The sequence below is a fragment of the Miscanthus floridulus genome, chromosome 3, assembly GCF_019320115.1.
Source record: "Miscanthus floridulus cultivar M001 chromosome 3, ASM1932011v1, whole genome shotgun sequence".
Classification (NCBI taxonomy): Eukaryota; Viridiplantae; Streptophyta; class Magnoliopsida; order Poales; family Poaceae; genus Miscanthus; species Miscanthus floridulus.
Genome location: NC_089582.1, coordinates 136,519,677 through 136,532,430, shown reverse-complemented (window position 1 = coordinate 136,532,430; position 12,754 = coordinate 136,519,677). Strand labels below are relative to the sequence as shown.

Sequence of the window (12,754 nt, the reverse complement as noted above, 5' to 3'; positions counted from 1 at the left end):
CGACCTACCTCCTTGCTATGCCTGGTGGACTGACATGTCCCTGTTGGGTTGCTCTTAGGGCGCACACTGGCTAGCATCGAGCTCGCGTCGCCGGGACAGCGAGCTCTTGGACTATTGCATCGCCACACGCTCGAGTAGTGTGCGAATCTTGCGATGGGCCCGACGATCCTCAGGTGTCATGGGCCATGGAAGCCCCTGGAGCAAGGCCGCCGCAGCAGCGATGTTCTTGCTTGCCCTAGCAAAGTGCAGGAGGGCTTTACCGTCCTCGATGATCCTCCGATTCACATCATGGGCCATGGCGCGCGCATGCCACTGTCTCCATGGCGCTCGATCTCTTGCTCGAGCTCCGTGCATTCCTACTCAAGCTAGAGTCATGCTTTCTCGAGCTCTTGGTGCTGGGCCTTCAGCTGCTCTACCCGTAGGCGAGGTGGGGCCCCTGCATTCCCCTCGACCTTGTCGTTGAAGCCTTTTGTTTGGGTAGCCTCTCCCTCATGGATGCTTTCGACATATCCCTCAGGGGTACCTGCCATGAAACATTCACGAGAAGGGTGATGGCTGCCCCTGTTGGAGTCAGAGTTGGAGGGTGACTCCGATTCTCTTGCGAGGATGTTGTGGAAAGATTCTACGACATATTTAGTCATCCCCATGAATTCATCGTTCGTAGGGGATGTGGGCGTGCGCTGCGCCACAAGATGGCCAACGGTCTCTATGGTGTTATGTAGATCGAACGGAAGCGCTGTCGGGGCGCTCTAGATAAGGTATTCTGGGGAGAGCAGCTCTTTTTGGCAAGCTGTGCCATGACATTGATGAACGAGAAGGTGAGGCGGCCCAGGTCCCTCGAGACGGTTGAGGTCCTAGGAAGGCGCTGAGCTAGTGCTCTACCCTCCCGTAATTGAACCCGAGGAACTGGTCGCCTCCAAGGGCGCAGCCCTCCGGTGTGTGCAGTTGTAGCTCCCCGAGCGCCTCGGTGATCGCATCGAGGCCGGCGGAGTGGAGAGGTTGGACGGCGGTAGGAACTTGCGCCAACTCTCCCTTCATCGAAATGATGAAGTCCAGGTTCCTGAAGCGCACGTGCGCGCCTAGGACCTAGCTCACGCCGTGATTAGCCATTCGAGGCCTGATGTGGACGTTGAGACGCGCAAAAAGCCCCTACTTGGTGCGCCAACTGTCGGTGTTTTTGGACCACCGACGAGTAAATTTGTATTTACGTGTCTGGCTCGGATGGTGTGCTCGGAGGACACAAGAGTTTATACTGGTTTGGGTGGAACATCCCTACATTCAGTTTGTTGCTGCTCGTGTTACCGACACTTGGTTTGCAGTAGGGGTTACAAACAGGCAAGAGAGGGAAAGGATCCCAAGTCTCTGGTGAAAGGAGTGAATGGGTGTCGCGAGCTCGATTGCTGCTCTTGTGCTTTTTATCTCGTGGTTCGATCTCATGCGGATCTGGCTCCCCTTCATGGGGTGCCCTGCTTCCCCTTTTATAGGCGAAGATAAAGCATGGGTTACAACGAAGGAAAAGGAAAAGAACAAGAGAGAGAAGAAGGTTTACAGGATCGTCGGGTCCTTTTTCTTCTTCATGCGGGTCCTGCCGATCCTGTAGATGTCAACAGGGATGGCTCCATGTCGTGGCCCTATTCATCAATGATGAAATGCGTAGGCGTCATCTACCGGTCATGGTGTTCTATTTCATCCTGACGGATGTCGTGGTGAATTGATACGTCTGTCAGCGTTCATACGAGGGTTAGGTAGAACAGCACCAGCACGCCTGACGCTGTTCTTGATGTGAATCTTCAGGTATGGCCCGTCATAGCCACGAGTGACATCGAGGCATGCTAGTCTCTTCCCCTGGTGTCAGAGTTTTAACCTAGGCCCATATGCTTGGACCTAGAGTGGTTGGCGGCGGTATGGGTCCCCGTCGGACAAGATAGAAACCGTGCCCTTGGGGTCAGGCGAGAAGGAGCCCGCGTCTAAGGGGTCAGGCGAGGCGGAGCCCACGGCCTTGAGGTCGGGCGAGATGGAGCCCATACCCAAGGGGTCGAGCGAGGCAGAAACTGCATCCTTGGGGTTGGGCGAGGCAGAGCCCGTACCCAAGGGGTCGGGCGAGACGAAGCCCGTGGCCTTAGGTGAGACCCCCGCGGCCTTGGGGTCAGGCAAGACGGAGCCCGCACCCAAGGGGTCGAGCGATGCAGAAACCGCATCCTTAGGGTCAGGCGAGACGAAGCCCACGGCCTTAGGTAAGACCCCACGGCCTTGGGGTCGGGCGAGACGGAACCCGCGGCCTTGGGTGAGACCCCCACGGCCATAAGGTCGGGCGAGACGGAGCTCGCAGCCTTGGGGTCGGGCGAGACGGAGCCCACATCCTTGGGTGAGACCCCCGTAGCCTTGGGATTGGGCGAGACAGAGCCCGCACCCAAGGGGTCGAGCGAGGCGAAAACTGTGTCCTTGGGGTTGGGCGAGACGGAGCTCGCGGCATTAGGTGAGACCCCCGTGGCCTTGGGGTCGGGCGAGCTAGAGCCCACGGCCTTGGGTGAGACCCCCGCGGCCTTACTTGAGACCCCCGCGGCCTTGGGGTCGGGCGAGACGGAAACCGCGTCCTTGGGTCGGGTGAGACGAAGCCCGCGGTCTTGGGTGAGACCCCGTGGTCTTGAGGTTGAACGAGACCTTTTAATACGTCTTGCTTCATTCGGGAAAGTCAGCATGGGCGCTAACCTCCTTGCTTTGAGTATCTCTAATATCGCTACCCGATACATAGTTTTCACCACTGAGATGTTCTAACAAAGAAAAAAATTATGAAAGATGCACTAGTTTGTGAACCGTTGGAACAAAACAATTATAATCAAATAAATAAAACAGACTATGGCCCCATTTGATATAGCTCACCTTCACTGAAGAAATTATTTTTTTTGTTTTCCAGCTCAATGAGCCGCTCTGCATGTGAAGCTGAACTGTTTTCTTTATCCCATTTGATAAAACAGCTTCTCTGGAGAGGAAAAAAGAACGAAGCACCAAACTACTCCTGTCCTTTCCCTTTTCTTCCCTTTATTGTCATCTTCCTCCCACGGCAGATGGCCGATGCCCGAGCTCGAGGTGGATGGCCGATCTTCGGTCCCAGTCCCGGCGCCCCAGAAGACCATGCCCCGGCGAGCCGCGCCCCTAGTGGGCGGCACCCCTACGAGCCACGCTACCGGCGTCGCGCCCTGGCGAACTGCGCCCCGGCGGCCGCGCCCCTAGCTGGCGATGCTTCGGCGAGCCGCGCCTCCGGCGGCCACGCCCATGCCTAGCGGCGCTCCGGCGAGCCGCGCTCCCGGTGACCGCGCCCCCGGCGCCGCGCCCTGGCGAACTGCGACCCCGGCGGCCACGCCCCTGGCTACCGTCCCCAGCGAGCCGCGCCTCGGGCGGCCACACCCATGGCTGGCGGCGCTCCGGTGAGCCACGCACCCGGCGACCGCGCCCCAGGCGCCTGAGCCTGGCGATGGCGCCCCCAGCGAGCCGTGCTCCTGGCGGTCGTCGCCCGGTGAGCCGTGCCCCTGGCTGGCCGTGCTCCGGCGAGCCACGCCCCCGGCGCCCGAGCCCTGGCAACGGCGCCCTCGACGAGCCACGCCCGTGTGCGCTCTGCTGTGCGTGGGCAGAACCTGTCATTTGTGTACTGTGGGTCCCACATCACATGAGAGGAGAAGAAAACAGCTTCACCATGAAACTATTTTAAAATAAATGTTTGACAAAAATAAAATAGCTCACACCAACTCATGAAGCTGTTGTGATATGTGCCAAAGATATCCTATATGAAAAAAAATGTTAAAGAAAAAAAGAACACAGACTTTGTAATGAAAAAAGCAAGCTACTTGCACATAACAGCAAACATCCCAAAAAAGATTTTTCTTTTTCTATTATTAACATTAATACAAATAATAATTAAGATGAAAATGGCAAAATTATTTTTTTGCACTTAGTTTTTTCGAAAGCTCAGCAAGAGAATTGCTGAGTAAATTTATTAGAGAGCATGCAAAGAAAAAATCAAACAAAGGACAACAAGAAAAGAGAACAGACAGCTAAGAGACTGCCCCCCGCCAAACCCAACTAAACGAATAGAGAACGAAATGAAAGAAAAATGAAAAACTTTTTGCAAATCGATATTTCTGACGAAAACCTATAGCAATGATAGGGGCAGCCTGCGCCGGTGGGGGCGACTCGATTATCACGTGCTACATCATCTGTAGCAATCGGACAGTCTCACAGTGAGTGATTTAGGTCCGTTCTCATCACTCGCCATTCAACGGATGGCCCAAATGTCACACCGGGCAGCTATGCTTCCTCTCCTCGTCGCCGCCGTGCTGTCCGTCACCGCCGCGGCGTCGGCGGCCTCCTCCCGTTCCAACCCCCACCCGCTGGACCCCCTCACCCCTGAGGAGGTTACGGCGGTCCGCGCCGCGGTGCTCGCCTCCCCGCTCGTCCCCGCCCGCCCGCTCACCTTCCACTACGTCGGCCTCGACGAGCCCGACAAGGCCGACGTCCTCGCGTACGCCTACGGCGGCACTGGCACCGGGGGCTTGTCCTCGCGTCCGCCCCTGCCGCGACGGGCGCTCGTGATAGCCCGCGCGGGCGGGCAGTCCCACGAGCTCCGCGTGGACATCGCCAGCAACGGCACCTCCGCCACCGTCCTCTCCCACGCCGTCCACCGCGGCGCGGGCTTCCCGATTCTCACGCTCGAGGAACAGTTCGCGGCGGTGGCGCTGCCTCCCGCGTACCCGCCGTTCGTGGACTCCGTGCGGCGCCGCGGGGTGGACATGGACGACGTGCTCTGCGCGGTGTTCCCCGTCGGCTGGTTCGGCGGCGGCGGCGCCGGGGCCGGGGCGCCCAAGCGGGTGGCGAAGATGCTGTGCTTCGTGGCCGGCCCCACGGCCAACTTCTACGCGCGGCCGATCGAGGGCGTCACCATGGTGGTGGACCTCGACTCCATGGCCATCGTCGGGTACAGAGACCGGGTGACGTACCCCGTGCCCAAGGCCGAGGGCACGGACTACCGGGCGGGCAAGACCGGGCCGCCGCTCGCCGGGCTGCAGCTGGCGCCGGGTGTCGCCGTGCAACCGGAGGGCAGGGGCTTCCACATTGACGGCCACGTCGTCAGGTAATTCAAAGAAGAAAAATACACAGTTCAGTACCAACGTTGCTCTATTATCGGCTTCGTCGTTTATCAAGAATTTGGCACTTGGTTGACTATTCAAATGCACTCTTCTCCTGATAGTGTAGCAAAGGGGTTGTTTAGTTCTGTTTATTTGCAGTGTAAAACGGCCTGCCTGCTATGTGCATTTGAAGTTTCAAGTAGATAGATTGAGGGCTGCACATGCAGTTGCAGTTGCAGTTGCAGTTGCACCATGTAATTGGTCCAACTTTGCAACTTGCTTATACTGTGACAAGACATTTTTCAGAAAATCCAACTGGCTTGCTGAATAAACACTATTCTAGTTGAAAAACACTATTTTGTGCTGTTCCGACTGAAAAAAGAATGGGTAAGCCAAACGGGGCCAGTATAATCTTGGCTTCTGGAAGCACACCACGGGGGCTGGTCTCATATTTTTGCAATTGAAAATTGTCGGTGCATTTCGAACGTCAAACGCTGCGTGATGATAGGCTGATACGCCATATATAAATAGCAGGCTTCATGTGGATAGCAATTGTCCAAATAAGGGCTTGCTTCCGGCCTCCGAAATGTCATCAAAAGAGCCAAGGCTGTGATGGGTTGCATGGATATCCACGGATGCAACGTGTTTAGTTGGATGGATAAATTGAATCTGGATATCCATAACAGAAAATATTCTAAGTAGATGCTGGATATCCTGATCCTAAAAATCTAGCAGGCGAGAATATCCACATGTTAATTAGCACATGTTTTGTGTGACAATTAGAGTAGTATAGTGCTAATTAACATGTTTTATTTTAAATTAGTAGTTATAATGATAAGATTAGTGTCAGTGCATATTTATTAGTGTATAATTAGTTATTATTATTTTTAAATAATAGATATAATTGGTTAAGTATTCTCATCCATCCAACCAAACAGAAAAATAATTCGTCTTACCTATTCAACAAAACAGACAACATAGATATTCCAAAATATATGGATGGTCATATCCCATCCACCCTTTGCCTCGAACCAAATTGTTTGGATTGCATGATGTCCACGTTGATGACAAGGACCACTACATTATACATTTATATACTACACTCGAATGCGACAGAGAAAAAAATCCCGGCAATAATTAATTTTGACGGGCTTGAGAGTCCCCGTCTCCATCGATGTCCTTATCTTATTCCAACTACTCTTTTTATATAGATAATTATAGGTCATTATCAGATTGCGACTGAGTTTTTAAAGTTGTACTGTAGTACTACCTACTAATAATTAACTAATATATGTAAGAGAATCGATAGTAATAATGGTGTAAGGTACTACTCCGTACTATTTATGTTTGCTTTGAAAAAAAATTGTCCAAGGGTTGTTTTAGCCTCTCCTAACAATTAGATTTTTTGTCCGTGCACTTACATTGTTTTATAGCTATATTTATACCGTTTTATTACTATATTTACGATAATTTCTCCAGTATAGTTTATTGGACAAAGTGATGTTATTTGAGAATACCACATATATATATATGTCAATTTTTTTAAAAAAAAATACAAATTATTTTGGTGGATTCCAGACGAAATATACATCAAATTCTTCACAAATTTCAAAAAATTATAAATTGTTTACAAACTGTGGCGGGACCCACCTCAACTTATCCCTTCCTTTCCCTCGACCCTCTCACTGTCCAGTCATCCACCATCGTTACCTAGGCCTTGTTTAGATTACAAATTTTTACAATTCGGATATTATAGCGTGTTTCGTTTGTATTTGATAAACTTTGTCTGATTATGGACTAACTAGGCTCAAAAGATTCGTCTCATGATTTACAACCAAACTGTACAATTAGTTATTTTTTTATCTACATTTAATGCTCCATACATATGTCTAAAAATTGATGTGACGGAAAGAGAATGAAAAAACTTAGAATTTAGAGGTGATCTAAACAAGACCCTATTCCTCTGCCACCGCCCGCATTCCAACCCCCATTCATCCCAACGCCACCACCTGCTACGATGGAGAGAGATCGCAGAAGGCATCACGAGGGGCGGCGGAGGCGACATGAAGTCCTTCCGCCAGCAGAAGGCGCACGCCGGCGCCGGCGCCACCAAGCCCACCGGCGGCGTCTCCAAGAAGGCGGCGGCGCACCAGCACTAGAAGGCCGCGCCCGCCCTCCACGTCCACCTGGCCCCAGGCACTAATCCCGGTCCCGATTCGCCGATCTCGTTTCCGCGCCCAGCCCCGTCTCAATTTGTCGCCGATCTCGTTTTCGCGCCCAGCCCCGTCTCAATCTGACGGACCGGGGAAGCAGGGTAAGCAAATCGACGGAACAAAAACCGGTTACTGAGGCTGGTTAAAACAACCGGTTGTCCATTAGCTTTTCTGAAAAAAAAAGGATCGTAGCTATCTTTTGCAGGAGTTTCAAATCAAAAGGTTATAAAAAATAGTCATGAAAATTGGCGTTGGGCCAATTCTTCTGCCACTGCAGGTGGGCCAACTGGGAGTTCCACGTGGGCTTCGACATGCGCGCGGGCACGGTCATCTCGCTGGCCTCGGTCCACGACGCCGACGCCGGCACGCGGCGCCGGGTGCTGTACCGCGGCTTCGTCTCGGAGGTCTTCGTGCCGTACATGGACCCGGTCGAGGAGTGGTACTACCGCACGTTCCTGGACGCCGGCGAGTATGGCCTGGGCCTCTGGGCGTTCCCGCTCCAGCCCGGCGCCGACTGCCCCGCCAACGCCGCCTACTTCGATGGCTCCTACGCCGGGCAGGACGGCAAGCCCGTCAGCGGCGAGAACAGGATCTGCGTGTTCGAGCGGTACGCCGGCGACGTTGCGTGGCGCCACACCGAGGCCGGGTTCCCGGACCGATTGGTGAGCAAGCAGGCAGCAGGCATCGACTATGAATGTCACGTTGTTTTGACGACGAGATTGTCGCCGTTTCATGCAGATCACGGAGGTCCGGCCTGACGTGACCTTGGTGGTGAGGATGGTGGTGTCGCCCGGCAACTATGACTACATTCTGGACTGGGAGTTCAAGACCAGCGGCTCCATCAAATTCGTGGTAACGTATCTGAATTCTGAAGCAAACGCAAGTCCGCAGTGACCGCTTGTGTTGTGTCTGGATGAGCTGAAATCGTACGATGCCCGCAGGTGTCTCTCACCGGCCTCCTGGAGGTGAAAGGGACGTCGTACACGCACGCCGACGAGCTCACGGCGGACGCGCACGGCTCGCTGGTCTCCGAGAACACGCTCGCCATCTACCACGACCACTACGTCACGTACCACCTGGACCTGGACATCGACGGCACCAACAACTCCTTCGTCAAGAACATCATCACCGCCAGGCGCAACACGGGGGACCCGGCCACGGGCGGCGCCGACACGCCGAGGCGGAGCTACTGGACGGTGCGGCGCGAGGTGGCGGAGACGGAGTCCGACGGGCAGGCGGACGTCAACGCCGGGCCCGCCGACCTGCTGTTCGTGAACCCTGGCAAGAAGACCCGGATGGGGCACGAGGTCGGGTACCGCCTCATTCCGTCGGGGGCGACGGCGGCGTCCGTGCTGGCCGACGATGACTACCCGCAGCGGCGGGCGAGCTACACCAAGAAGCAGGTGTGGGTGACGCCGTACAGCAAGGCCGAGAAGTGGGCGTCCGGGCTGTACGCCGACCAGAGCACCGGGGCCGACAGCCTGACGGCGTGGAGCAGGAGGAACAGAGGGATCAGGGACGAGGACATCGTGCTGTGGTACACGCTGGGGCTGCATCACATACCCTACCAGGAGGACTTCCCGGTGATGCCCACGCTGAGTGGCGGCTTCGAGCTCCGGCCATCCAACTTCTTCGAGAGGAACCCGATTCTCAGGATCAGACCACCCAGCCCGCACGGCGCCTCCGCCAATTGCTCGTGCTATTCCAGGTGACGTGTCACGTGTGCCCGTGCAGTGCAACTCAGATCACAAACCCTGCTCGAGTTGATGAATTGGTTGATAACTTGAAACATTTTTTTTTTTTGCGAAGGAAAGTGGGAATTATATAAAAATAGCACGGTACATCTTCAAATTACACATGAATCTGGAATAAAAAACATATTGCGTTCAGATTCTTTCATTTGTCTTCTAAACTTTGAAACAATTTGATTCACCTTTCATCAAGAAAAGATCAATTGATCTGAGGAAGAACTATTTATTGGCAACGTACTTGTGGCAACCATATATAACTCCCAAACTCTCGAGATCTCTCAGAAGTCAGAAACCAATGCGCTGATTCAATATATGAACAGGAGTGTATCAGGAAAAGGGTCCGTGTTGATGACCCAGCAATTTTGCATGAGCGCGCAGCAAAACGATCCAAAACACCCCTCATCTTATTTGGTGATGCATCAGCATGGATATAAGGATATAAGGTTCAGATTGCACCAAACAGCAACGGACTGTGAGTTATGGCAAGACACTTGCCGGTGCCCGGTGCCCGGGGATGAAGCTGGAATTGGGTGGTACCATGGACCTACTTGGGCCGGGCTCGCGAACCCTAACAACCTGCCCGTTACTGTACGAATCATGAAACGTTTCCGTATAACACGGGGGGCAGAGGGTACACGGGGGTGACACGATCTCCCCCGGGAGAAGCGGATCTTGCGGAGCTCTCATGTCCGCCGGGAGGGCGACCGGTCACAGTGATTGCCTGATTGGACAGTGCAGCTGCACCTCGTCCCGGCAGCATGCTGCCTGCGTCCGCGTCTTTTCTGGTGCCCACATTCCCCAACGCCGCGCTGGTCGCCCTCCCCTCCTCGTCCTCCCAGCTTGTCCTCTTCTTTCCACCACCCTGCTTTTGGTCGCTCCAACGCCGCCGCTAGCGCGGAGCAGCGCCTGCTAGTGGCACTAGTTTACTGCTGCTGAGGGAGGGAACACGCTGTTGTGGAGCAGGTGAGTGAGTGAGTTCCTTTTAGTCGGGGTCAGGTGTAAAACGCAAGTAAAACGGCCGTTCATTGGATTGGCCTCTGTCCGCCTCTTCCCCTTTCGTTGAGCTTATTCCTTGGCGTGTGCACTATCCATCTGGTGATTTCGTCCTCAGTTGGGCTTGTGCTGCTGCCTGCTAGCGGTTCTCGATTTGGCCTGGAAAAAGGTTTGTTTTTATCTTACGTTGGTTGGGGTTGGGAATCACAGGATGCGCCTTTCTGGTCCGCGTTCTTGATTTGTTGCTATCTCAGTTTTCAGGTTGAACAAACACGCGTGCATTCGGCGGGGGTTATCTTGGAATATCGTCTGCAAAGATGAGAAGATGACGGATCCGTTCCACGACTGCTTCGGTCCTTGGAGGAATTAGGCGTCCTAGTAGAATCCAAATGCAGAAATCAGTCTCCTGACAAAAAAAGGGCAGTTGTGCACGTGGTGTTCGTCGAAAAGACACCCCGCACTGAGGGAAACCGTCACAGTCGTCACAATGAGAGATTTTGCATCTTGCCTAAGCCAAAGCGCCGTCCAGGTTGCGCATTCCTCTTCCTCAAGTGGGCAGAACTTGGTGCAGTGTGCATACCTGGCACGCCTGCGCGGCAAGCCTTGCGTGGTCACCGTCACCTGGACCAAGGTGGCCTCGGGGCAGGCTTTCGCCATTGCCATCCATGACTACTCCAACCGTTGCTTCTGCAAGATGGAGGTTAAGCCCTGGCTGTTCTCCAAGAGGAAGGGTTCCAAGGTCATGGAATTGGATAGTGGCAGTGTGGAGATCATCTGGGACCTGTCAGCCGCAAAGTTTGCAGCTGGGCCAGAGCCACTCGGAGGCTTCCATGTTGCTCTACTCTATGATCTTGAAGTTGTCCTTGTTTTAGGCGACCTGTGCAAGGAGGAGGATCACCGGGTTCTGTCAGATGCTTTGCATTCTGATGCAGTCATGATAGCTAGGAAGGAGCACGTTTATGCGAAGAAGGTGTATTCCGCGAAAGCTCGATTTTTGGACATTGGTCAGATTCATCACATCTCCTTAGAGTGCGACACGGCAGGGGTGACGGATCCCAGCCTAGAGATTAGGATTGACAAGAAGAAAGTGTTGCACGTGAAGAGGCTGGCATGGAAATTCAGAGGGAACCAGACCATCTATGTCGATGGACTTCCAGTGGAGGTGCTCTGGGATGTGCATGACTGGCTGTTTGGTTCCTCGAATGGATGTGCTGTGTTTTTGTTTCAGTCTGGCCACTCCATGGAAAAAAAATTGTTCAGAACATGCTCACAGAATGAAATGGAGGCTCAAGCACATCGTTTTGGTTTCACATTGATATTAAAAGCATGGAAGACTGAGTAAGCACTAGAGCAGAAACATAATGGCAGGTTTCTTCAATTACTCTGCTCTGAATGTTGAATAGTAACAGTAGGAATCTAGGATCTAGCAAGTCTAACAAGACCCTTCGCAAGAATTCCGTGCTTGTTACGTATGCTGTCCTAGCGGTAGTTGATAAGTTGAGGTTCCCTTTTGAATATGCATATGATCTTTGACATATCGTCAAAGGTGTTTAGATAGGATGTGGGACTCTGGTGCTCAGGTCATTTAACATCATGTCTCACTATTTACACCTTTTGATGAGAAGTTCATTATAGAATACTAAAAATGATGTCTACACTTCTGCTGTCTTTGCAATTGTCATGTCGTGTGTTTAAAATGACACTCAGCACATATGGCATCAAATTGAACAAATCTGCCACCATTTAGCAAATATGTCCTTTCCTATCTATTCCATTGTTTTGTTTTTACCAAAGCATAACGGTGGCAATCAGTTCATTTCATAACTTTGCAATTCTGAGCATTCTGCACTTTCCCTCCCAATGTATTGCACATTAATGGATAAACATCTAATTGAGCTTTACTAACTAGATCACTGGGTACTGTTGAGAACTGAAAGTTAGATGTCCAGACCCAACATATACTAGTGATAGAAATAGAATACCAACGCTAGAAATGCAGCTTTCCAACACGTCCAACAATATTCTGTAAAAGGATTTCATGTTCCTAAGTTATATTGTGGTAATGCTTGTTTACAAGTTGAGATTTTAATATCCATATAATTTTGATATAGCAGGAGAGTGTTTGGATAGGATGGGGAGTGCTCATATTTTCTATTTTCATGCTATCAGCTTTAAACCTTTTGATCAAATATCCAAGAGTGCCAGAAATGATACCTGCACTTCTGCGGGCCTTGTAATAATTGTTCCTTGCATGTTTAAAATGAGGGTAAGTAGGGATAGCATTTAGTTGGGAAAATCTTCAGCAGATTTTGTACCAAGCCTGCATCATTATATAAAAGATAATGGCAATTATTATTTTTTGTTTCTATTATATCATTTTATTTTTCCCAAAGTGTAATGGTAGTAATCAGTTATACCATTTCTTGTACTAGCGTTTATGGTAATCATGTGGGCCACCAATTTGAGCGTGCATGGCCGTGCGCTGCAGAGTACGTGTTGGGACATACCTCAAAGTGAAGAAAAATAAATTCTAACAGGGAGATTTTGATTTTGAATATTCATATGATCTTCTGTGTATGGAGGGATATTTAGAGGATGTGGGATTCGAGTGCTCAAATTTTCTGTTATCACGTCACCTCACATTTACACCTTCTGATGGAATGAAGTAGTGTTTTTC

General features: G+C 51.9%; 2 protein-coding genes across 2 annotated transcripts; both read left to right on the top strand.

Annotated features, from left to right (window-relative positions):
- The first annotated feature begins 4,248 nt into the window (after positions 1-4,248).
- LOC136547098 (amine oxidase [copper-containing] alpha 2, peroxisomal-like) lies at positions 4,249-9,216 on the top strand. Its single transcript, XM_066539068.1, has 4 exons — positions 4,249-5,125; positions 7,611-7,995; positions 8,072-8,185; positions 8,275-9,216. Exons 1-4 carry the CDS (start codon positions 4,278-4,280, stop codon positions 9,043-9,045), a joined length of 2,118 nt encoding a protein of 705 aa, XP_066395165.1. The 5' UTR covers positions 4,249-4,277; the 3' UTR covers positions 9,046-9,216.
- A 365-nt stretch (positions 9,217-9,581) lies between these two features.
- LOC136547097 (uncharacterized) lies at positions 9,582-12,383 on the top strand. Its single transcript, XM_066539067.1, has 2 exons — positions 9,582-10,246; positions 10,332-12,383. Exon 2 carries the CDS (start codon positions 10,565-10,567, stop codon positions 11,417-11,419), a length of 855 nt encoding a protein of 284 aa, XP_066395164.1. The 5' UTR covers positions 9,582-10,246; positions 10,332-10,564; the 3' UTR covers positions 11,420-12,383.
- The last annotated feature ends 371 nt before the right edge of the window (positions 12,384-12,754 follow it).

What these genes read in the sequence shown, in the direction of transcription:
- LOC136547098 (XM_066539068.1), top strand. Translation starts at nt 4,278, where the DNA reads ATGGCCCAAATGTCACACCGGGCAGCTATGCTTCCTCTCCTCGTCGCC. An exon ending in ATTGACGGCCACGTCGTCAG is followed by an intron (nt 5,126 to 7,610) that starts GTAATTCAAAGA and finishes CTGCCACTGCAG; the next exon opens with GTGGGCCAACTGGGAGTTCC. An exon ending in GCGGCTCCATCAAATTCGTG is followed by an intron (nt 8,186 to 8,274) that starts GTAACGTATCTG and finishes CGATGCCCGCAG; the next exon opens with GTGTCTCTCACCGGCCTCCT.
- LOC136547097 (XM_066539067.1), top strand. Translation starts at nt 10,565, where the DNA reads ATGAGAGATTTTGCATCTTGCCTAAGCCAAAGCGCCGTCCAGGTTGCG.